This window comes from Stenella coeruleoalba (assembly GCF_951394435.1).
Source record: "Stenella coeruleoalba genome assembly, chromosome: 12".
In the NCBI taxonomy this organism is placed as follows: domain Eukaryota; kingdom Metazoa; phylum Chordata; class Mammalia; order Artiodactyla; family Delphinidae; genus Stenella; species Stenella coeruleoalba.
In genome coordinates, this window is record NC_137158.1 from 64,022,584 (window position 1) to 64,047,085 (window position 24,502).

Genomic DNA, 24,502 nt, shown 5'->3' on the forward strand with positions numbered 1-24,502 from the left:
AATGTTTATTTGATACTTGTGCTAATAGCAATCATAATATGTATTCACAAAATTGGTTAAGTTAGATGAACTTTATTATAATGTTCATGGGAATGACCTTATGAAGTAGCATGTTATAATTACAGTTAACCTCAAAAAGGGTTTTTTGTGGTTTTTTTGTAGTTTTCACCATTTCATGCTTCCGTGTTGGCCTCTTGCTCCTATGATTTTACTGTAAGGTACAGTGGCTTTTGATATGTTTCATTGTGAAATACCAAGTACCATTTGCCTCTTTGCAGCTTTTCCGAAGGGTAATAAGTTATCTTACTAATATAAAAATAATCTGAGCTGAGCACATAAGAATATTTGCCACTGAGATTAATATTATTTTTTTCTGTTTTTATGATCTGGCCACATATATGAGTAAATTCTTTAGTATTTAAAGGTTAGCTTGATTGCTCTGTTTAAAAGCCTTTTTTCCTGACAGTTGTTCCTCGTAATATCTTCCTATGCTATAAATTGAATAGCCAGTATCTTTTAAATTAAAATTTTAAAAATTACGAAATTTTATTTCTTCAGTCTAATTATGTGAATCTTAAGGCTAAGATTGTTATATATGAAAAAAATCAGCATGAGTGTATGTATGTTTGTGAATATATGACTTTGTATGTATGTGTATGCACATGTGTATCTATGTATTAATATGTGTATGTGTATCTCTAATCATACCCCCAGTTCTGATCCCACACCACACAGGGTTCATTCTACTTTTTCTCCTTTTCCAGATTTAAAACTCCTGATTTAAAACTCTCTTATTCACAATATATTTACCTATTTGCTACCCTAGAATTCTCGGAAAGTAGTTTAGAAATCACTGTATATCAGTTCATAGAGATCTTTTTCATTCTGTATAATACTTCATTATGTAGACGTACTATAGTTTATTCAACTAGTTTCCTACATATGGGCATTTAGCTCGTTACAAATATTTTATAAATAAACAGTGCCACAATGAATAATAACCTTGTAAGTACATACATTCACATCACTAGAGAATTAGCTTCAGAATATATTCCCAGATGTGCGATTGCTGGATTAAAAGGTAAACATATACATATATATATATATATATGGTTTTGTTAGATATTACCAAATTCCCGTCCATAAGGAATATACCAGTTTCCATTCCAAGCAGCAGTGTTTGAGACTCCCTCTTTCTCTACCATCTAAAGATCGTTGATTCTTTTTTTAAAAAATTAATTAATTAATTTATTTATTTTATTTTTGGCTGTGTTGGGTCTTCGTTGCTGCGCGCGGGCTTTCTTTTAGTTGTGGCGAGCGGGGGCTACTCTTCGTTGTGGTGCATGGGCTTCTCATTGTGGTGGCTTCTCTTGTTGCGGAGCACGGGCTCTTGCCACGCAGACTTCAGTAGTTGTGGCACGTGGGCTCTAGAGCTCAGGCTCAGTAGTTTTGGTGCACGGGCTTAGTTGCTCTGAGGCATGTGGGATCTTCCCAAAACAGGGCTCGAAGCCGTGACCTCTGCATTGGCAGGCAGATTCTTAACCATTGTGCCACCAGAGAAGCCCCAAGATCATTGATTCTTTAGGGGTTTCCAAGTTTGTGATCATATCATCTATAAATATAGTTTTACATCTTCAATTCCAATTCTGATACCCCTAATTGATTTATCTAATTGCATTGACAGATACCTTTATTACAGTGTTAAATAGTGTTATAGAGGATGTCTTAATTCTTGTATTAGTAAAAATGCCTCTAGTGTTTCCTTGTTAAAAGTAAGATACTGACTTTAAGAAAAAGTGTATGTATTTATTTATCATGCTAAGAAAGTATGCATCAACTCCAGTTTTCTTGAGTGTGTTTTTTTTTTTAGAGTCAGGAATTGATCTTAAGTTTTGTTGAAGGCTTTTTCAGCATCTATGGAGATGATCATGATTTTTTTTTTGAGCTATTAATATAATGTATTATATTAATGGATTGAACCAACCTTGCATTCTTAGACTAAATCCCTCTTTTTCTTTGTGTATCGTTATCTTACTGTGGTGTTGGATTTTGTCTGCTAATATTTTATTTAGAGCTTTTACATCAATATTTGAAGGTGATATTGACCTATATGTGTATGTGTACCTCTAATCATACCCCTCATTCTGATCCCACACCACACAGGGTTCATATAGGGTTTTTTTTCTGTTTCTTGTTTTAAATTTTTGGTTTGTGTATCAATGTTTTAATTGCTTCATAAAAAAGAATTAAGAAGTTTTTCTACATTTTCTAAGCTCTGGAACAGTTTGTGCAACACGGAGGGTATTGGGTTTTTGAAGCATTGGTAGATTTTCCCTGTGAAACCATCCGGGCATGGCTCTTTTTGTGGAGTACTTCTTGATAACTTTCTTTATTTCTTCTATGGAAATTTGTCTGTTTAAACTTTCTATCTCTAATGGGAGTTTAGGAAATTATCCTTTGCTTATAGGTTTTCACATTTATTTATACGGATGTCTGTAGAGTCATGACTTTTTAATTTCTTCTGATTCAATGGTTATTTCACTATTGTCATTTCTGATTTTGTATATATGTGATTCCTACTTTAAGTTATCTAATGGCATGTTTATTTTGTTATTTTTTCTTCAGCATACAAGATTTTGATTTATGAATGAGAACTACTGTTTTTCTATTCAGTACCTCATTAATTACTGCTTTTATCTTTATATCCTTCTTGATACTTTCTTTTGGCTTACTTTCTTTTTCCAACTTTTGATCTGGGAATTTACTTATTTTTATTTTTTCATTTTGTTAATAAAGTGTTTAAGGCTATGAATTTTCTTCTAGTTTTCATTTCAATTGTAACTCATACATCCTGATATATAATTTTTTTCATTATCATTAAAAAAATGTGTAACTTCTATTTGTATTTCATCTTTCTCCGAAAAGTTGTTTAGTAGGAAGTTATTTAATTTCCATATGAAAGTGCCTTTTAATTTTTGAAAATTTGTTAATAATTTCTACTTTTATTGTGATCAGAGAACACTGTTATTAGTCATTCTGTTTTATGGAATATGTTGATTTTTTTGTGGAGGAGAACCTAGTAAATGATCAATTTTTGTGAATGTTACATATGCAATTGAGAAGAAGGTATATTGTCTATTATCACATTGTAAAGTTAAATATATAACCATAAGCTCTACTAATTGATAATGTCATTTGGATCATCTGTATCCTTTCTTATTTTTGGCCCACTTAATCCATCTTGTACTGAGAATGGAATGTTAAAATCTCCTATTATCAGTGTGTTTCTATCTATGTCTCCCTAAATCTCTTCTAGTTTTGAGTTCATAAAGCCATATGCTGTATTATTTGGTGCATAGATATTTTCAACATACATTAGTGAACTGAGACTTTTAGCATCAAAGAGACTCTTTCTTTGACACAGCTAATTGCTTTTTAGTTTTAATTATGCTTTATCTCTTACTAGTATCATTGCCTCTGCTTTCATACTATTCCCATCTTCCAGGTATACCTTTTTCCATACTTTTATTTTTAGTTTTTTTGAACCATGTTGTTTCTGGTATGTCTTTCATACAGAGCATATATTTGGGTTTTGCTTGGCAAGCTAAATCAAAAATCTTTTTATTATAATATGCAAGTTTAACCTATTCATATTTCTTGATAAAAATATGTTTGATAGCAAGTCTGTCATATTATTTTATGTTATGATTATTTTGTGTATTATGTTCTATTCATTGTGTGGTGTATTTTTTTGTTTTGCTTTGGGGTTTTTTTTTTGATCTTTTATCAAAAAATTTATATTTAGGTAAGTTTTTTTCTTTGTTTCATTGGTTTCCTTTGGTCTTATAAATTTTGTAATGCTTTTATTCCCTTTATTTTGTTTTATTTAAACTTAAAAAAAAACACCCCAAACAGTTCACCCACTTCTCCTTCTCCCCATCTGCTGCCTCTGGCAACCACCAATCTTCTGTTCTATCTGTGAACTTGTTTTCTGTTTTGTTTTGTTTTTGTTTTTTTCCATCCATGTTGTTGCAAATGGCACAATTTCATTCTTTCGTTATGACTGAATAATATTCCATTGTATACATATGCCACAATTTCTTTATCCATTCGTCTGTTGATGGACACTTTGTTTGTTTCCATATTTTGACTGTTGTAAATAGTGCTGCAAGGAACATGGGGATACATATATCTTTTTGTGTTAATGTTTTCTTCAGATAAATACCCAGAAGTGGAATTGTTGGATCATATGGTATTCTATTTTAAGATTTTTGAGGAACTTCTGTACTGTTTTCCATAGTGGCCTTACCAATTTGCATTCCCACCAACAGTGCACAAGGGTTCCCTTTTTCTCCACATCCTTTCCAACACTTACTATTTCTTGTCATTTTCTTTATCATTTTGATAACAGCCATTGTAGTTTTGATTTGCATTTCCCTAGATTCATGATGTTGAGCAACTTTTCATGTACCTGTTGGCCGTCTCTATGTCTTCTTTGGAAAAATGTCTGTTCTGATCTTCTGTCCATTATTAAAATTGGATAGTTTGGTTTTTTGCTATTGAGTTGTGTGAATTCTTTATATATTTTGGATATTAGCCCTTCATCAGATATATGATTTTTAAATATTTCCTCCCATTCAGTAGGTCACCTTTTCATTTTGTTGATGGTTTCCTTTACTGTGCAGAAGCTTTTCAGTTTGGTGTAGTCCTACCTGTTTCTTTTTACAATACCAGTACCATACTGTTTTAATTACCATAGCTTTGTAATATAGTTTGAAATCAGGGAGCATGATGCCTCCAGTTTTGTTCTTTCTCAAGATTACTTTGGCTATTCAGGGTCTTTTGTGGTTCCATACAAATTTTAGGATTGTTTGTTTTATTCTGTGAAAAATGCCATTGGAATGGCTATCAAACTCAATAGTAAAAAAGCTAAAGTTTTTCCTCTAAAATCAGGAACAAGACAGAGGTGCCCACTCTTGCCACTTTTATTCAACATAATATTGGAAGTCCTAGTCAGAGCTATTAAACAAGAAAAAGAAATAAAAGGCACCCAGATTGGAAAGGAAGAAGTAAAATTGTCATTATTTGCAGATGACATGATATTGTATCTAGAAAACCCTAAAGACTCCATAAAGAATGTTAGAACTAATAAATTCAGTAAAGTTGCAGGATACAAAATCAGTACACAAAAGTCTGTTGTACTTCCATATACTAATAATGAACTATCAGAAAGAGAAATTAAGAAAATAACCCCACTTACAATTACATCAAAAAGAATTAAATACTTAGGAGTAAATTTAATATAGGAGGTGAAGTACCTGTTTATTGAAAACTACAAGAAATTAATGAAAGAATTTAAAGAAGACACAAAGAAATGGAGAGATATTCTGTGCTCCTGGATTGGAAGAATTACTATTGTTAAATTGTCCATACAACCCAAAGCAATATACAGATTTAATGCTATCCTTATCATTAGTCCCTTGTTTTTCAAAAAATTTAACCATTTATTATCTGGTTTGTTAGTTTTTAATGGTATTTATTTTAACTCCTACTTGCTGCATGTACAATAACTTATTTTATGAACTTATTTTACCTTCCTTTTTTTTTACCCTCCCTTTTGCATCAAATTTTAAGTTGTTTTATTTATATTTTGTTAGAACATACCACATATAACATGTAATACATACCATGTTATATATTATTCTTCCACTCTTGTTTCCAATTTTGTTTTCATCTTAGGTACATAACTAAATATATTAAATGCTCATCATCAATCTTTTTGCTAAAATTTCCTCATCATGTTTTAGTTTGATGAAGTTTATATTCTAGTAAATTCCTCAAGAAGGGCTCATGGGTACAGACTTCTCAGGAGCTCTCGCATATTTAAAATTATTTCTCTGTAGTCTCGATGCTTGAAGGATAACTTAGCTGAACATGAACTCCTTGATTTACATTTCTTTCCTATAGGGACTCCAATTAAACATAAATTGAATCTCTCTTACTTGTCTTCTATATCAGATGCTTTCTCTCTGATACGTTTTTAGTCTCATTTTCATTCCTTGGTTATTTTTCTCCTGTCTTTGATGTCCTTATATTTTTGTGTAAATTTATTCTTTGAGCACCATGTAATTTTGTCTTCATTTCTGATATGAATTTGCCTTTTTTCTTCTATTTCTTTCTTGTGTCCAGTTAGCTCTATTTCACTTTTTCCTGTTTTTGTCCACTTCTTTTCTTTGTTTTTGAATTCTTGATTGTAAGGGGAAAGCTCTATACTTCCGACACCAGATGTATGTGGAGTTTTCCCACACCAAGAAATTCTCTAATTCTCAGCAGACACCAATGGTGTGTCCTACAAAGTTAACTAAATTCTAATTCTATCTACCTGGAGATAACATCAGATCCCACAGATTAAGAACTCAGTTCCACTAGACTGCCCTGACTTCAGATGCAAATTGCAAGCCTAGATTGTCACCTGTACTTCTGACTGACTAGCTGTAAATTGGGGTTCCCAAGACCCCCTCCTCAGGTTTTATAATTTGCTAGAATAGCTCACAAAGCTCAGGGCAACGTTCACTATGTGTACTAGTTTATTGTAAAAGATATTATAAAGGATAAAAATGAACAGCCAGGAGAAGAGGTACAGAGGATGAGGTCTGGAAGAGCCCTGAGTGCAGGAGCTTCTGTCTGTATGGAATTGGAGTGCCCCACCCTGCCAGCACATGGGTAAGTTCACCAACCTTGAAGCTCATCAAACCTTGTTCAAGAGTTTTTATAGAGCTTAATTTCCAGCCCTCCCTCTTCTCTGGGAGTTCAGTGGATGGAGCTGAAAATTCCAGCTCTCTAAACACATGAGACTATGTAAGGACTCCATCCTAAGTCACCTCATTAGCATAAACTCAGGTGTGTTCCAAAGGGACTCCTTATGAATAACAGAAGACATTCCTATCATTCAGGAACTTCCAGGGGTTTTAGGAGCTCTGTGCCAGGAACTGTGGACCAAGATCAAATATATTTCTTATTATACTACACTGATCTAGGTCAATTATTTTTCCTTCCTGTCCCCAGATGCTTGTTTAGAGATATTAATTCAGTTTAGAATGTTATATTACAGTTTTTCTTACACTTTGCTATTTATTTTTTTGAGGTGGTCTTTTGTCAGGTGAAATGTTTGAGTTTATGGTATCCATTTTATTTTTATGTTTTTTAAAAAATAGATTAAGACTTTATGTGTTTCTGCATATCCATGTACAGGATTGATGGTTTGGGATTGGTACGTTTCCTTCCTTTTAATCCTCTTTTCCCTTTAAACTATTAACTTCCTAAAATAACTCCTTGTGTCCATATACTTTAAAACCTGTACTCTACTCTATGCTAGGCTTTTTTCACTATTTTCACTCATAGGAAGGTGGTGGCTCTAAATGAGTTTTAGACCTTATCCTAGCTCTTCTCAGTTCTATTCAGTTTTTCCTAAATTGCCCTTGCTGTCCAATAAAGCTTGGATCTGGAACATGGGAGAATGCACATTGGGATTCTGGGGGATTTTTTTGTTTTGTTTTGTTTTTATACATGTAATTACAAGTTTGGATATGTTGAAGCCTGAGTTTTATGTAGTTTTATTTGTTCTTTTTGTTGTTCTGTATTGGTTTTTGTGAGGATACACTAAGAGGTTTGGATGTACATGGCCTCATTGCTTCAAACTACCCAGAATTCCTCTCCCCTTTACTTCTGAGTCAGTATTTGATATGGCAGAAGCTATGTAACTTTGTTAGTGTAGAATAACAATAAATTACAACAATGCCTTGGGAGAAATTACATGCTCTAACTTGGTTTTTTTGACTGATCCAATACAAGCAGGCAGACAAACTGGGAAGTATAATCACACTGTCTTCCAGCTCTCAATTAAAACGGTACCATAACAAGTTTTTTTCTTTAATAGTCTGTATAAAATAGTATGGAGTGATTATAGAATTTTTAGCATGGGAGCCAAAAAATGGCAACCTGGCAGACAGGAAGAAAACTTATCAGTTGTTCACCACCCACCCCAATCTTTTCCAAAGTGCATCTCTGGAGCTAGATCATTGGCTGGAGGTTAGCGCTGTAAATATGGCTTTGAAGACCATTAACTTACTGGTGGTTTGGTCCATAGGAATGCATCAATCAAAGGGCGATAAGTTTAGAGAAAGAAAAGCAAAAAAACAAAACAAAACAAAAAAACTATCTTCAGGAGGGAATTAATGTTGGAAGGAAGAAGGGAACAGCCCACCCAAAACAGGAGGAGACCCCAGAACATGCAGTATGTCAGAGAAACTGCTGGCAAGGATATCAACCAGATGTGGATGGCCAGTAATGTGAGATCCTCCAGGTAGGCTGAGCAAGATGAAGAGTGAACTTGGAATCTTCTCTCTTACATAGTGTCACCTGTGGGCTCAAAAGGGATTTCCGAGTATAGAATCTAGTTCTCGGATTTCAAAGTCTTTTCTGGTGTTTAAAGCTGTTTGCAAAAGTCTTGACAACTGAGGTGGGAGCATTAATCTTTTGACATCTTAAATCCATTTCACTGTTCTGTTTCTAATTAAAGGGGAAAACCTAGTGACTACTTATTCTTTCTTTTCAGGATTGTCATTATGATCTTAATCCTACTGACCACTCCCTGTTTTATGTATATACTTAAGTATCCTAAAACACCCAGTTGGGAAATGCCTTACCTTTGTTGATGTAGGTTTAACTCGGGAATATGTTAAAACTGGGCTTTTGAATACAAACTGCAGTACTCTAAAATCTTGTAGGTACCTAACTGTGCTCAGAAATCATTACAGTTTTTGGCTCAGCGTCTTAATATTCCCTCCACTTTTTATTGAAGTATAGTTGATTTATAATATTATATTAGTTTCAGGTGTACAACATAGTGATTCAGTATTTTTATAGATTTTTTCTCTCCACTTTTAAAAATTAGGCTTTGATTCTTTCCTGAATTCTGAGCAAGACTGGAGATTGGGGGATAGATGTTTAGTGCTTCTGGGGAGAGAGAGATGGCTTAGGTCATGGTTCTGTGACATACTACAAGATCAAAAACATCACAGCTAGATTTGTAAGCATTTGGAAAAATTGAGATTATAATTAGGTAATATGAGATCTTAAACATAGTTGAAAAAGACTTCAAATAGGCAATTTTTCTATATAACTTAGAGTTCAGGTTTCTTTACTATGTAAAATGGAATTAGTAATATCCTCATAAGCTTGCAAGGTGATTATAAGAACTGCATAAGAGAACATACTTGAAAATACTGTGCTAATTCTTTATCTCGGTTTCCAACCTTTGCTTCTCTTCTCAGGCCACCCGCCCCCCAACCCTATTCCCTGCACTTTCAGCAAACAACCTTATCTCTCTCTTTAAAAAAATAACTGTAGGATGCAAGCACAGATTATCTATTTTCACTGCAAGTCTGTAAACTTATTTAAATCTCTACCTATCTGTTCCTCCTCTGCTATTCAGAAGTCTTGCACGAGTGCTCTTAACCCCAAACACTTCTGTGTCCTTCAGCACTTTGTTCCATTAAATTACCTATTCTCTCTGTTATATCCTCAGTCTCCAACTCTCTACTGACTTTCTTCTCAGCCTGTAACTTCTTCCTTTATCCTGTATTTACCTTTAAGTTTTCTTTCCTTCTTAGCCAAGCTTTTAGTGTTGCCTTAAGCTCCATTCACCAAGGCCATAAAAGCTCTGCAGTCCTAGGGTGCTCTGCTTGGAGGTCTTACCCTATATCATTTGAATCTATAAAATGGATCCACATCGCTGATTAAACAGGGCTAATTATCTTGAAAAGCTTTTTAGACTTTGGCTTTTGAAGTCGTTTGGCAGTGAGTGGCTCACTTACGATTGATTATGACTTCTTGGCAATTATTATGCTTACTTAGGAATTTTTGTGAAGTGAAAAACTCTAACTTAAAAATTGTCTTCAAATGGAATGAAATGTTTAATACAAAACTTAGCAGTTAATAATGTTAATTTATATACACTTAATTAAAAACTGATTTTAATTTTCAGCTCTTAGACATTTTTGTGGACCCTTGAAAGCATATAGTCTTAGGCACTTATCGCTATATGTCCATTTACTCCTAAGCCCACAGCTGGCTTTAGCTACACTTCTTTACTGAAATTGTTCTGGCAAAAGCCATCATTGGCCTCAGTAATACCACATCCAGTCCGCTTGTCAGGACCTGTCATACTGGACCTCGCTGCTGTATTTCAAATTGTTGATCACACCTTCCTTCTTGAAACTCCTTATCCCAGGGATTCCATGTTCTTCTTTTTTTTTTTTTTCTCATCCTCCCTGACCCTTCCTTTTTGTACTTCATCATGGAATCTTTCTCTCCCCCTTAAACTTGGCAGACTCTGGCTTAGTACTTTTTTACATGTCCATTCTAAGTGATAATGCCCACCCCCCTTTTCCAGCTCTGACCTCTGCTGAGAGCTTCAGGCCTGCTTATTCAGCTCTATGCTGGATTCAGCTACCTAGTGTCCAAACAAGCATCTCACTCTGAGCTCTTTATTTCTTCCCTTCCTTCCCTCTGCAAGGCTTGCTTATTTATCTACATTATTTGTCTCAGTTAATGAGAACAGCATCTCTAGTCAAGTCTGAAACCTGTTCTCCTTTTCTCCTACAAAATTGGTAAACATTTTCCCAATATGAAGTGGAGTAAGAAAACTTAAACCAAATTGCTTCACTGGCAGTATATAGAAGCGACATCATTTTACTTCCAGAAACAGGATTTTAATTTTAACATACATTATAGCTACTATTACTGTTCCACCTTAATACTAAATGTAACTGGGGCTACTAATCATATATTCCAATGTCGTATTATCAAAGACTTTCTTATGCAAAGGAAAATGAATAGAGAAAAGAAAACAAAATGATTTGAAAAACTTTAATTTTTGAATGTATGTGTATATGTATGCATATTTGTAACTCTCATCACTTGTTGAAAATACGACTTTTAATTGTACTAATGCCTTGTGTGAGTTTAGTCTCTCATTACTTTTGTGTGGTGACCACTCATTAGAAAGGTCAGAAAAGGTGCATTTTGGGTAGATTTTTACACCATGTGATATGAGTTAAATTTATCCTCTGAAGAATTTTAAATCTCAGTGGATTGATGATATTTTTAGTGGCAGAAAAATTATTTTAAAACAAAAATGATTTGAGACATAAGACCAACAGTAACCTGTTTAGTTTTTAGCACTGATAATTATACAGATATCATTCTAGATTCTGTATGGCTAGTTTTTGTAACGTAAACTCTTCAAATATAAGTTTTCATTTACTTGCTAATTTATATTTTGTTTTTTTTTTAAGCTTTTAAAATAGTTTATATGGTGGGCATTATATCAAAACCGACACTATGATGGATATTTTAGTTTTATAAATTGCAAGTTCCATATTTTTTTACATGGATCTGTGATCATATCTAATAGGGAAAATCTTTAAGTCCTTCACCTGTATAGTAGTTCATTATGCTTCATCAAGTAAGTAATAAAGATCTAGAAAGTAATGTATAAAACAGATTTGAAATTATTTTGTATGGTTTAGGTTAAATAAAAATTCCAACCTTTTGGAAAAAATATCAGAACTCTCTTCAGTTGATGGGCAATATATTCTGTAAAAATAGGCATTGGTTCTTTCTAAACTTCACTGAAGATAGTACTAAATTTAAAATATTTCAGAGTGGATTATTTCCATTCTTTTATGAATGTTGTCATCATAGGTTTTACCATATTATCTTTCTTCCGATGTACTTTCCATTAGGTTACTGCTTCTTCTGTCAAGCCGTGTTTGCTGTACCAGCCACACCTAAGTATGGTTTGAGTTCTAAATGCTAGTGTTTGGTTTTATACTAAGTAGATCATTTCATAAACACAGGCAGAAATCAACAAACCAGGTATATATGACAACCAAACAAAAATAAAAGCTATAATTATGTTTCTTCATTAGGAAGAACATTTTGTCTCTTCTATGTTGTAGCAAATATTTCTCAGATAAAGATACAGCTTTCGTAAATTGCTAAGGCTAAAACGATGAGTTTAGCCTCAAACAGAGCAACACTATTCTGTTTCATGATACCTTTATAAATATTCTAACCTTTAAAACATTTTAAAATCAGTGGTCTTTGGTAATAATAAACCAAATAGCAGGGTTTTTTTTAGACTTACAGATTTTTTTTTGGCAAGAAAAATATGAAGTGAATTTTAATTCCAGTGTTTTCAAACTGTACTCATCTACAGCTTGTATGATGTGAAATTCTTTGCCCATACCAGCAATTTTAATGTTTCCAACTCAACTGTTAAGCTCCTTTTTGGATATAAAATGATACAGCTGTACTCTGCTTTAAAATTCAGGCATATTTTACAGAATGGCTGTTATCTGTCAGCCATTGTGGTAGACAGTTTGGAATATCTTGCTGAGGAAATGATGAAAGCAAAGGCTTAAAGAGAAATAGAAGCACACAAAGGAACCCCGAGCATGTCGGTTGTGTTGGCGTAGTGGGAGATATGTAGTCACAAAAATAGATGTGGGGTAGTGAAAGATACATGTTGAAGGGACTAACTGTGGGTTGGCACATTCCCGGGTAACACAGGAGTTAGGGCCACAGACTATGAAGCCAGACTGCCTTTAACTCTCTGTATAAGCTTGAACAAGTTATTTTAAAACTGTGTGGCTCAATGTCCTCATCTGTAAAATGGAGATAGCGATAGTACCTACTGCATTAAGATTACTGTGAGGATTAGGTGAGTTAATATACACAAATTCTGGCACATAATAAATGCTATATAAGTGTTTGCTACTATAGTCATTATTATTATCGCCAGAATGGATGGTGACAGAAGAGCATCTCTGTGGGGTTGAGGCCCATTTCAGCTCTAGTCTTCAAGAGTAAGATAATTTTTATTTTACGACAACAAAACAGGCAGCCTCAACCTGGCCTTTTGTTGGCCCCTGCCTCCTTGGAGTTCAGTTTCTTAGTGACAGTGTGAAACTTTTTGTCAACATGTTCTCCAATACATAGCTTTTACATTCATAGTTCTAGCTCTGAGTTCTAAAAATATAAATACAAGGTAAGAGTATTTTATCAATGCTTCTCTTGTGTGTAGACCTGATAATGACACCATTTGAGTTTACTAACAATTTATTATTCAACATAAAACACAGTGAGGGCTGACCAGTGGTGTGCTGATAGATATTTAACAACCAGCTCTTTAGGTGGGTGGGGGGAGCCTGATGTGTAGTGTTTGAGATAGGAGTTCAGTGGTGTCAATACCCCCACCAGGGCAGTATCAAGCTACCTGTGTGATATGATGTCAGTAAGCATGGGGGTCGGGAAGAGATGTGCGCATCCAGCTCTCACAAGCCAGTATGAGCTGGCTCCAGCACTCTGCTGGGACTGGCCCTAGACCTAGATGCTTGCTATCTTAATAATTATTGATTTTTTAAAAACTTCTATAATTATATGTGCATATATCTACATTTTCATTGAAAAATGTCTAGAAAGGAAAGGTATACACCACGTAGACTTTACTTAAGCATTCTCTAGCTCCTCTCCTTTCAGGGGCTTTCTGCCCCCTTGGCAGAATGTTTTTTCCCTTCAGTGCATCTTAGATTTCTAGAACTTTCACATTGTCTCCATGGGCTTCTAGAAGAACATTCTTACCCATTTATTTATATGGAGGTAAAAGGGCTTAAGGCTTAACGTGTATGTTTTCCTAGTTACACTTACACTTTAAGTTACACCTTCAGTAATTCTTAGTGGGGGCATATTTGATTTTGTGGCAATGGTGGAAGACAATACTGGCATTTGGTGGGCAGGGACCGGGCATAAGGTCCTGCAATGGCAATGACAGTCCCTACAGTTAGGAATTGGCTCCCCTTCCTCCAGTGTCAGAAGTGCCCCGATTGGATTGGATTTCAGGCAGTCGGAACACTGAGTGGGATAGGGCCAAGAGAAGATGAGTCTTTATTATGCCGAAAATCCTTCCACATCAATATCTGTTCTTATATTTAACTTCTTAGTTTTGGTTATCTGGGTCTAACTTATATTTTCACACAACACTGCTGTGGGGCGTGTGCTCATTTTATCCAGAAGACAGTTGACTCAGAGAGAGAGAAAGACTGGCTGATGTCACATAGAGCCAACTTGAACCTAGATATTCTATTTCCAGTCTTTTTATGTTACTTGATACTGAAAACATCTTGTAAGCCTAGGACTCTTATGTTTCTGATCGAAATTGCTGAAAACAAGCAGAATCACTAAAAGACTCAAGTCATGTCTGTAGTTTATTTTTAGATAGCTCAGCAGATAGTATTTTATATACGTATGTGTAGAGAGAGAAAGATAAAGCAAATGTGGCAAAATTTTAACAACTGGTAAATCTAGATGAAGGGTATATGGATGTTCAGTATATTATTCTTTGGATTTTTCTGTGGGTTGGTAATTAAAAATAAAAACATTTGAGAGAAAAATAAGCTGTATTTGCTCATGTAAAATAAGATGCTGAAAATGTTTCTTACTATCAATACCTTTAAGTTAATTATTAAATGTGATATTTAATTATAATGTTTAATTGTAAAATAAGATAAATAGCTTTATTATGTTGCATAAGTGTGAAAATGGCCTTTAGGTGGATTGTGGTGAATTTAGAAGCCTAACAAAGCAGCAGACACAGAAATACCTTTTATCTTTGTCACATTTACTCTCGTGGGACTTGCCTTTATACAATAAGTGTCTTTACTTTGGTGTGCATGATGGGCTTTTTTTGATCCTTATGATTATTAGCACAGAGATTTCCACTAGCAGATACTTCTTTTTCTTCCCCTTCCCCATAAAAAAAGGTCAGCCAAAGTAAACAGATAGTATAGCTGAATATGTACTCTGTCTCACAAACCTTTCATTTCAACTTTACCTAGTCCCCCTTACTCACAAAAAAAGGTCAGTTAAAGTAAATAGATAAGAAGTGTGGCTGAATGTGAGCTCCTGTGCAGGCTTCAAATGATCATTTTACTTCATCTTTTAAGACAGTTGCTTTTAATTCCTCTACATTTGTTCTTCAAACCACAAGAAATTGTGTGGCTAATGGTATGATACTAACTGTTAATATTTGTAGGAACTACGACTGTATTCTTAAAATGATCCAAGAGTTGTTTAATGTTCCATACCTTTCAGACATCTTAGATACAAATGTCTTTGTAACTCTATCACATTTTTTGCTTTGTAGCAAAGGTTCACTAAACTTCATCACTGATATTAAGAAAGCATCTTAATGTAGTTGTCTTTGGTTTCCTTTTTAATAGTGTGAATATTTGCATTCACACCTTTGTTTAATTCTTGCAAGGATATTTTAGTACCAAATATATTTTATGTTAATAAAGCATGTTGCCTGATTACAGGGTAGGACTTATCTGTTTCCTTGTTTTGTCCCTGGCATCCGGGGCATGGATGCACTAAATAATTGTTTATAAATATAAGTGAATTTAAATTATATGAAAATATATGATATCCTTTGGTCACTCTGATCTTAAAAGCCTGCAAAAGATTGTATTTAAATGAGGTTTTCACTTTATGTTTGAAGTAGTAATTAATAAAACCAAATTTAAAACAGAAAGTCCTATTGAGATAAGAAAATGATATTTTTCAAGGAGAAAACTTGCTGTTCTCTTGTATTTAACTCAGTAATGGCTAGATTGCAAAATTTTACTGTTAAACAAAACTTGGAATCTTTTATTGGTATCCTGATTGTTAACTAAAGTTACAGAAAGATGTTTTATTTTTTTCTACAGTCAATTGTAATATGCACTTTACTGTTAAATCTCTTTAAGCTTTATATTCGTAATGCTTAAGATATTTGTAGGTATGAACCAGTAACTCTCAAGTTCATTGATATGTCCCCAAAGATTTTTTCCATTTGACTTGTTTAAATTAGAAAATTCTTAAGGTAATTATTCTCATACTGGAAATATCTTTTGATGAAGCGAAACTTAACTTTGCTAGTTAAATGCCAGGTGAAAAATGAAAATAATTTCCTATAAAATGAAACAATACACACTAATTAGAAAAAATGTGTAAGACTTTGGATTTTAAATACCTTGATTGATAACTGCAGAACGTTTCTCAGAATTATTTAGTACTAACATTTTTCTTTAAGAATCACATCAAATCCATGTCTAATTCAAAACCTAATGCAAGCACATGAAGAAATAGATCTAAAAGGAGTGAGGACGCTGGTCAGAATGGCCATCATCAAAGAATCTACAAACAATAAATGCTGGAGAGGATGTGGAGAAAAGGGAACCCTCTTGCACTGTTAGTGGGAATGTAAATTGATATAGCCACTATGGAGAACAGTATGGAGGTTCCTTAAAAAATTGAAAACAGAACTACCATAGGACCCAGCAGTCCCACTACTGGGCATATACCCTGAGAAAACCATGATTCAAAAAGAGTCATGTACCACAATATTCATTGCGGCACTATTTACAATAGCCAGGACATGGAAGCAACCTAAGTGTCCATCAACAGATGAATGGATAAAGAAGATGTGGCACATATATACAATGGAATATTGCTCAGCCATAAAAAGAAATGAAACGGAGTTATTTGTAGTGAGGTGGATGGACCTAGAGTCTGTCATACAGAGTGAAGTAAGTCAGAAAGAGAAAAACAAATACCGTATGCTAACACACATATATGGAATCTAAAAAAAAAAATGGTTCTGAAGAACCTAGGGGCAGGATAGCAATAAAGATGCAGTTGTAGAGAATGGACTTGAGGACACGGGGAGGGGGAAGGGTAAGCTGGGACGAAGTGAGAGAGTAGCACCGACATATATACACTATCAAACGTAAAATAGATAGCTAGTAGGAAGCAGCTGCATGGCACAGGGAGAGCAGCTTGGTGCTTTGTGACCACCTAGAGGGGTGGGATAGGGAGGGTGGGAGGGAGACGCAGGGGGGAGGGTATATGGGGATATATGTATACATATAGCCGATTCACTTTGTTATACAGCAGAAACTAACACAACATTGTAAAGCAATTATACTCCAATAAAGATGTTTAAAAAAGGCCACTCTGGGAAACTGTAAAAATAAATAAATAAATAAATAAATAAATAAATAAAGGAGTGAGGAATGTTAAGCCTTAGCTTAATGCAGTAGAAGTCACCGCTTTGAACTCTGAATTGTGCTGATTAGTTCCAACAGAAATTTTATGGATTTTGTCAGTTAATTTGCATTATAATTTTAAAAGTCTGTTGTGCAGTGTCGAAAGGCAACTGAGTAGATTTTGTTGTATATATTTGTACAACATCTAATGTAAGTGTTGCTTTGCCTCATCTTCCATAGCAGGAAGTCAGAAGATAAAATCTGAAAATGAAAATAATCAGTGAATTCTGTGTGTGTATTATTTAGAAAATATGGACTAAAATATCAGAAGAAACAGTTAAACGAATTGAAAGTGATTGCCTCTGAGGTGAACTGCTCTTTGTCATGAACCTTGTAGAAGTAATGGACTCTAATCTGTGCAATTATGGTTTTTAAGAAAAAAGTTATAGAGCAGGGACCCTCAGTGTTTTCCTCTCTTAGTGACTTGCATGCATAGTCAGTCTCTTTATTTAGATCAGTGGGGTACTACCTGTCAGCTGTTAGTCATTTACTCTGTCCCCTGAGAACTCAGGGATAAATAATTCACCCTTGAGGGCTGTCCTGAAACCCCAGTGTAGAATGTGGGAATACTAAATGTTCTAAAACTGAATTCTTAGAGATTTGACCTAATAGAATGAACTATATGGAGAATAAAAAACAATTATTAATCTGTTTTCATCTTAAACAAAATTCAGCATCGTCCCTTTTCTTTCTTCACTATTAGATCGTGTGTGTGTGTGTGTGCGCGCATGTGTGTGTAAAACAGTAACCATCTTGAACTAGCTTCAATAGAAAAGGGGAATATTTCTCAAAATATGGGATCCCTCAGAGTCCAAGGCTAGGAGTGTAGCAGAACCTAAGGAAACCACTGAAACTGCTTTACTCCAAATGCCTGCTTCATCATTCCTCTTTTTTTCCCTTAAGCTTTCATGTCCAATCACTGGAAAAGAAACAGAATTACTTGGTCTGCTCTGTCTCTGTTTTTCTCTGTCCCACCCTTATTCACGTCTGTCTTCTTCCCCTCACCCCCTTCACTGTATCCATCCTCCTCTGAGGAGAGAGTTGTTCAACAAAGGAGATCCTTGTAATCTGTGCAGACATTTCCCGGCCTGATAAACCCGAGTGGGTTTATTCACAAATGCTTAGCTGCTGAGGTGAAGACACTAAGTATTTCATGGTTATAGAGCTAATCAATGACCAGAGCACAGGCAGGCGGCTGCTGTGAGTTTAATGTTCTTCAGCACTGAGGTGTGGAGTGAGGTTCCACTGCAGCCTCATCTGATCGTGTTAATCACGTTATCGTCTGTACTTCTGTGAAATGCTCTTCTGCTCCAGGTACTCGCATGTTGGCACCAGGTACAGTTGAGATGTACATAGACTATTCTTATCCCTGAGATACTGATAACTACTTCATGAGTAGATAGCGTTCTTACCATTTCTTTTTTAGTTTCTTTTTTAGTCAGATATTTGTTTGGAACTTTACTGCGAAATTATTTCATGGTTCTTCAATTTGTACCAGTAAGCAGTAAACAAACCCAGTGTGAGTTTTTCTTTTTTCCTTTATCTCCTCTTGTTGAGGTGTGGCATTCTTCAGAAAGTCATCTGCATCCCTATGGATCGCAGCCATAAATACTTTCAGAACGAGCCTTCCTTTAATGGTTTTCTTTAATTTGTCAAAGTACTCTAGGCCTTGTGGTGTATGGTTCCTGGGCTTAATGTTTATTGTGATGAAGTAGAGTCAGCCCATCTAAAATACTGATCTAATTAAAATCTTAATTGAAATATTATTATTAATTCATTTAGATAAAGAAGCTTAAGTCTAGAATTTTATCATATTTAACCCTGAAAGTTTGTAAATATGGTATGGTTTCCGGATGTCTGTAATTCAGTGTTCTAAAAGTCATCTGTGAAAATTGTTAAGTAATTCTTCAAAAGTAATCATATATTCTTCATTTAGCAGGCAATTAATATTTTTCTGTTTTAAACTTTATTTTTGTTATTACCGGTTCCAAAAACAAAAAAAAACACAAATAACTCTCCAGTCTAATCATTTAAATGAGCATTAGCACTCAATAAGCATTTTTGAATTAATTAATGAAAGTTTACCTCTTTAAAAAATTGTTTCGATAGTCTACAATTTCTATTTGTTTAATCCCCTCCAAAAGTGATACAGATGATAAAATAATAAGGCCATGATTTCATGTGTTCTACTCAGGGGCTTGTGACTTCAAAAGGATGGGAATCTCTGAGGTTACAAAAAGAGCTGATCAGTTCTCAACTGATACCCAGGTTAGGAAGGGACAGCAAGGTAGATGAGAGGATGCAGTAAGTGCACATACAAAAATATTAGAAGGGAGAAAGGAAAATTCCTATGCTTCTTGCCATGGGAAATGCAGATTTATTCTAATTCATGAATTCCTTGGGGTATTGGTTTTGAATGTAAATTGGCAGGCTAATGGAGTCTTGGTGTGGGCTTTGGTTTATGAAATTTTCTATGGAGTTTGAGGAGTTTGGGGGAAGCCTGACTTGGTCCAGTTCATTTGAATTTTCAGGACGTTAATCAAAACCACCTGAAGAGTCCCAGATCCTTCCCAGCTATATGCCAGATTCCCTGGCATGGCCCAGGCCTAGAGAAAAAGGGAATGGGAGCATCTTTCAGTAGAATGTACTGGACTTGAAGCCACTAGTGTCTCGTGCCTTGGGGCTGCCGTTAATTAGCTATGTCACCATGAATTGCTTAATTTCTTTGACCATATTCTCCTCATCTCTGAAGTGAGAATAATTATACCCTGTATATCTACCTTGAAAAGTTTTTGTGCTGATCAAAAGCAGTACAAGAGAATGAGAAAGCACTGTGTAAACTGTGTCAGTCTTTGTTGCTGAGGATGGATTGGGTAAAGTGAAGGAGTCAGTTTTGGATCATCTTTGTTCTTTATATTGGTAAGCTGGAACTAACAGCTGTTAATACACTAACAGGTTATTAATAAATTCTTCCCAGTAATTTGTTACCACCAGTGATCAGTGATTCTCAAAGTGTGGGCTTAAGACCAGCAATATCAGCTTCACCTGGGAACTTGTTTCGGAAGCAGATTCTCAAGCCACACTCCAGAACTTCTGAATCTGGTTTTAACAAGCCCTCCAGGTGACTCTAATGCAAACTTAAGTTTGAGAGCCACTGGTCTAGATCAGTGATTCCCAGTTAATGGGTAATGTGCCCCACGGAGGTCAGACTCTCAACCTGGGCTGCACATTACAATCACCTGGAGAATGTTTGCACCTCCCAAAGTACCCCAGGCCAATTAAATCAGGATTTCTAGGAATAGTGCTCACAGGTCAGTATTTTTTTAAAGTTTCTCGGTTGATTCCAGTATAGTCAAGGTTGAGAACCACTGCCCTAGTGGCCTCACCTTCTGCCTGAAATCACTACTGTTTCTCATGGGAATTTATCAGATCTGTATCTTGAAATAATTTAAGTTTGAGAAGTACTGCTTTGGATGGTGATTCCCAAACCTAGCTGGTTAAGCATCAACATTTCCTGTGAAAAGCTTTCTGGATTCCTTTCAGACCCAGTCAACTGGAATTTCCAGGAAAAAATTCCTCAGCAAGGCTGGGGCATGTGTATTTACTGAATGTCTGGTATAAGGAGTTTTTGGTCCATCATTTGGGAACCACATCAAAAGGTGATTTAAAAGTTACCTTATTTGTGAGGTTGGCCTTAGTTATCTATCTTGTCCTTAATATCCTCACTTAATTTTTTTATTCATCCTTTCATGAAATATTCTTTGGGTGTCCATGTGTCAGACAGATACTTTTATACATGTAAGAGATACAAATAGGGTACTGTCCTTGAATTCAAGGAGCTTGGTGCCCATTAGAGGAAAATAGATCTATAAATAAATAAATGCATGGAAGCATTGTAAGTATTATGATAGAAGACAGAAACATGGGAATCATTCTTGATTTCTTCTGTCCTGTTAATTCTTCTGCCTAAATTTATCTCCAATCCAGGAACCTTTCTTAATCTTCACTGTTACCGCCTTAAATCCAAGCTGCTTTCTCTGCTTTCCACCTGGCTAACTCCTCAACCTTCAGATTTCAGCTCAGTGTCACTTCCTTGGGAGTTCATTTTTACATCCCTCTGCATTGTCTTTTGGGGCATTTGTCAATTGCAATTACATTTGTGTTTTTGTGATTAAAAAAAAAAGTGTCAGTCTACCCCACTGGACTGTGAGCTGTGAAAGGGCTGAGGCCAGGTCTCTCTTGCTTCTGGTGCTTATACCTCACATGTTCTAGGGCTTATAAATTGTTGAATGAATAAGTAATTAAATAATGAGAAAAGAAGTTGTTACATTTTTGCTCATCACTCTAGAGAGTGCTGGACCCAAATAGTGCAAACAGAGGGAATTACAATGGTGCAATTTGCTTAAAATTTCAAAAGCACTAGATGACTATGAGTTACTAATAAAGGACCTAAAATGCCTTCTGGTCCCTAAAAAATTAAATTATGAGCAGTGTGAAAACAAAAACCTCACAACTACTATCTGATTACTAATTAATAACTAACTTAAATTAATGTACATGCAAGGCACTGAAAAGTTGCCAAAACATTTCCCCATCTTTTTCTTGTAGTTAGGAAAGACTCACAAAGAGTTAATAACTAACTCAAGTTGAAAACAGGAAAGAAAAAGGAAGAACTTTGAAAAATATTTTAAGCCCTCTGTTGAATTCACCTGTAGGCTTAATTTCAAAAGCATTGGTATAGAGACTTCAAATCACATTTTAATCAAGTAAAAAGTAATTTCAGCTTAATTTTTGAAATAATTTTGGTGTTTTATTTGACGCAGTGCTACATGCTTGCTTTGTTCAAGAATTGTGCATTCAGAAGGCAAAAAGGAACTCAACCAAGACATTGTACTGTGATGAATTTTTCTCTTTCCATCTCCAATTTAAATGAAAAATGTCCCTACAGTTCTGTAATATTTTTAATCATTGGAGGCCTGTCCAGTATATTTACTTCCCATGAGAGAGCTTAAATAGTCAGTGATTTCATCAGCAAAGAGACAAAAAGGCACCAAGCAGTATATGTGCTGGACCAAAACAAACATTTCACTTAAAAGTAATGTGCCTTATTTGACCACTTAATGATATATGTAGCCTGACTTCTCCCATATTAAAAGGAGCCCATTTTACTTGTGTGATAGGTGCATGAAGGCTCTCGGATATATAGAACTTTTGGGGCCCTGGAGTCCAGGGGAAGATTGCACGGAGAGACCTTGCCCACTCCCTTAATTGCAGTCGTGAGAAAACCTGGAGAAAAGCTCGCCTCCTCCTTACAGTTCACCCCTTCCTGTTGGCACTTGAACGGAGATAGATAAAAAAATTCTGGCAGTGTACATGTCAAACTGTTAACAGTGGTTGCCCTTGGAGGGTGGGAATGAGGAAGGAAAGACATACATTTCTTTTGTTATTTATTGAAAAGGCCATTTATGATGAAAAAACAAGTTACAGTTTATAGTCATAGTGCTCAGCTTTTGGTTTTCTCAGCGTATTTAGCTTATGCAATTTACTGTATTCAACTTGATATTTTTTGATAAGACATTTTAATTTACTGAAAATTATTCATATTAATATTGCTTTTTCTGGTTTTCCTGGCTCCTCCCTTTGAGGTTAAGAAAATTGAAGCTCAGGTTCTACCTATTTCACACACCCTCTAAGGCAAAAGCTGGTTTCCAGTTCCACGTCCTCCTCTGGGTTTCAGTGTTTCCATAGTTTTTACCTGAGTGTTCCTCACTGATGCTTTTGTGAAGTTTTTGTGGTGTTTGTTTTTCTGTATTATGTAGGATTTTGGTTTTTTTCAGTAAGAGTGTTGGTCTAGGCACCTAGTCAGCTATTCTGCTGGGAATGAACCTCCCATCATCTTTGCAGCATAATGTACACTTTGTATATTACATGGTTTCTATCAGAGCTATGAAATGGTATCATAACCAATGGCACCTTTATGGCATTCACTAGACTAGCCCTCCCTTCACCAAATACTAACCTTAGAGTTTTAGCATGCGTTTTGTTTGATGAGTTTTTTTTTGCAAAATGCAGATAAATACTTGATAGTTTTTCCTATGTTAAAATTAGAGTGGTATGAATCTGTGCTGTGGAACTGGGTGGGGCTGTGACTGCCCATCAAGTTATGTATTAGCACAAATTCAAATTGACTTTTTGAGTAGAATTTCAGCCCTCCTGCATGTGTGACTTTCCCTATCACACTTATTCAAGCTAAAGTTGGATGGTTTCACACATGTGTCCTTATTAGGTAACCTAATTTTCATAAGGCCCACCTCTCCTGTCCTCAGTGTAGCCTTATCCTTTAACTGGCTTAAAATACCAATAAAAACTGTTTTCTAGGAACTTGTCAGGAGGGTATAAATGAATCCTTGTTGCTTTTTATTATCCCTAAAAAATTCTAAAAGAAACCAATCTTTATGGTTTGTCTAAAGAGTAACCCATTCTACTGAAATAAAATCTAAATCCCAAATGAAGTCAGAGAGCTGATACCTGGATTAAATTGACTTTCCCATAGAAGGGACTGATAAACTACCCTTTGGGGTGATGCCATTGACTCATGAGTAACAGCCCGTGAAACAACATCTCTGTGGTTCCTTAAGAGATGTTGAGGATGCTCTTCATTACCTAAGCATAGGGTTTCTTCTCTGTGAACTCCCAAGGATGAATTCCCTTCTGAGATTTCCAAGAGCAATTTGGATGTAGACACTATGAATTCAGGGCCTGATCGTGTCTCCCTTTCTTCTTTGGCTGATGGAAAGCTTAGCGTCTCAAGGTCCTCCCTGTCAAGTATATACAACTTCGTGAATATATTTTTGTTTACCAGTCTCATTGCAGGTTTGAATTTACTTTACTATCCTTACTTTTCATTTAAATTATATATTTTTGCCATATTAAATGCATATTTTAAAACCATTTTGAATATTTTTTGGAACAAAGTGGGTATATACAAAATCATTTGATTATTGTTTCAAATAATGCAAATCAGTGAATAACCATGTTTCAGGAATGAAATTACACAATTACATATTTACTTTTGGTTATTCAAAATCTGGAACATTAGATTTCAGTACAATTTCTGTCTCTAGACCCAAAGGAACAAATATGCATAGACAGTGGAGACCACTATTATGATTTCTGAGAGAGACTGCAGCCTGTTCCCTCATTTGTTTGGACAGGAAAATTTTCAAAAGTAAAATCACTCTCTTTAAATATTGTGTAGATTTCAGTAATCTGATAAATGAGCTATTTATTCA

The 24,502-nt window shown here is 35.2% G+C and overlaps 1 protein-coding gene across 1 annotated transcript in view; it reads left to right on the forward strand.

The window, feature by feature from the left end:
• PEX7 (peroxisomal biogenesis factor 7) overlaps nucleotides 1-24,502 on the forward strand; it is an 88,279-nt gene that overhangs the window by 35,645 nt on the left and 28,132 nt on the right. The window contains exon 8 of the mRNA XM_079939708.1: nucleotides 163-218. Coding sequence (XP_079795834.1) covers nucleotides 163-218 — 56 coding nt within the window. The remainder of the gene's footprint in view (nucleotides 1-162; nucleotides 219-24,502) is intronic.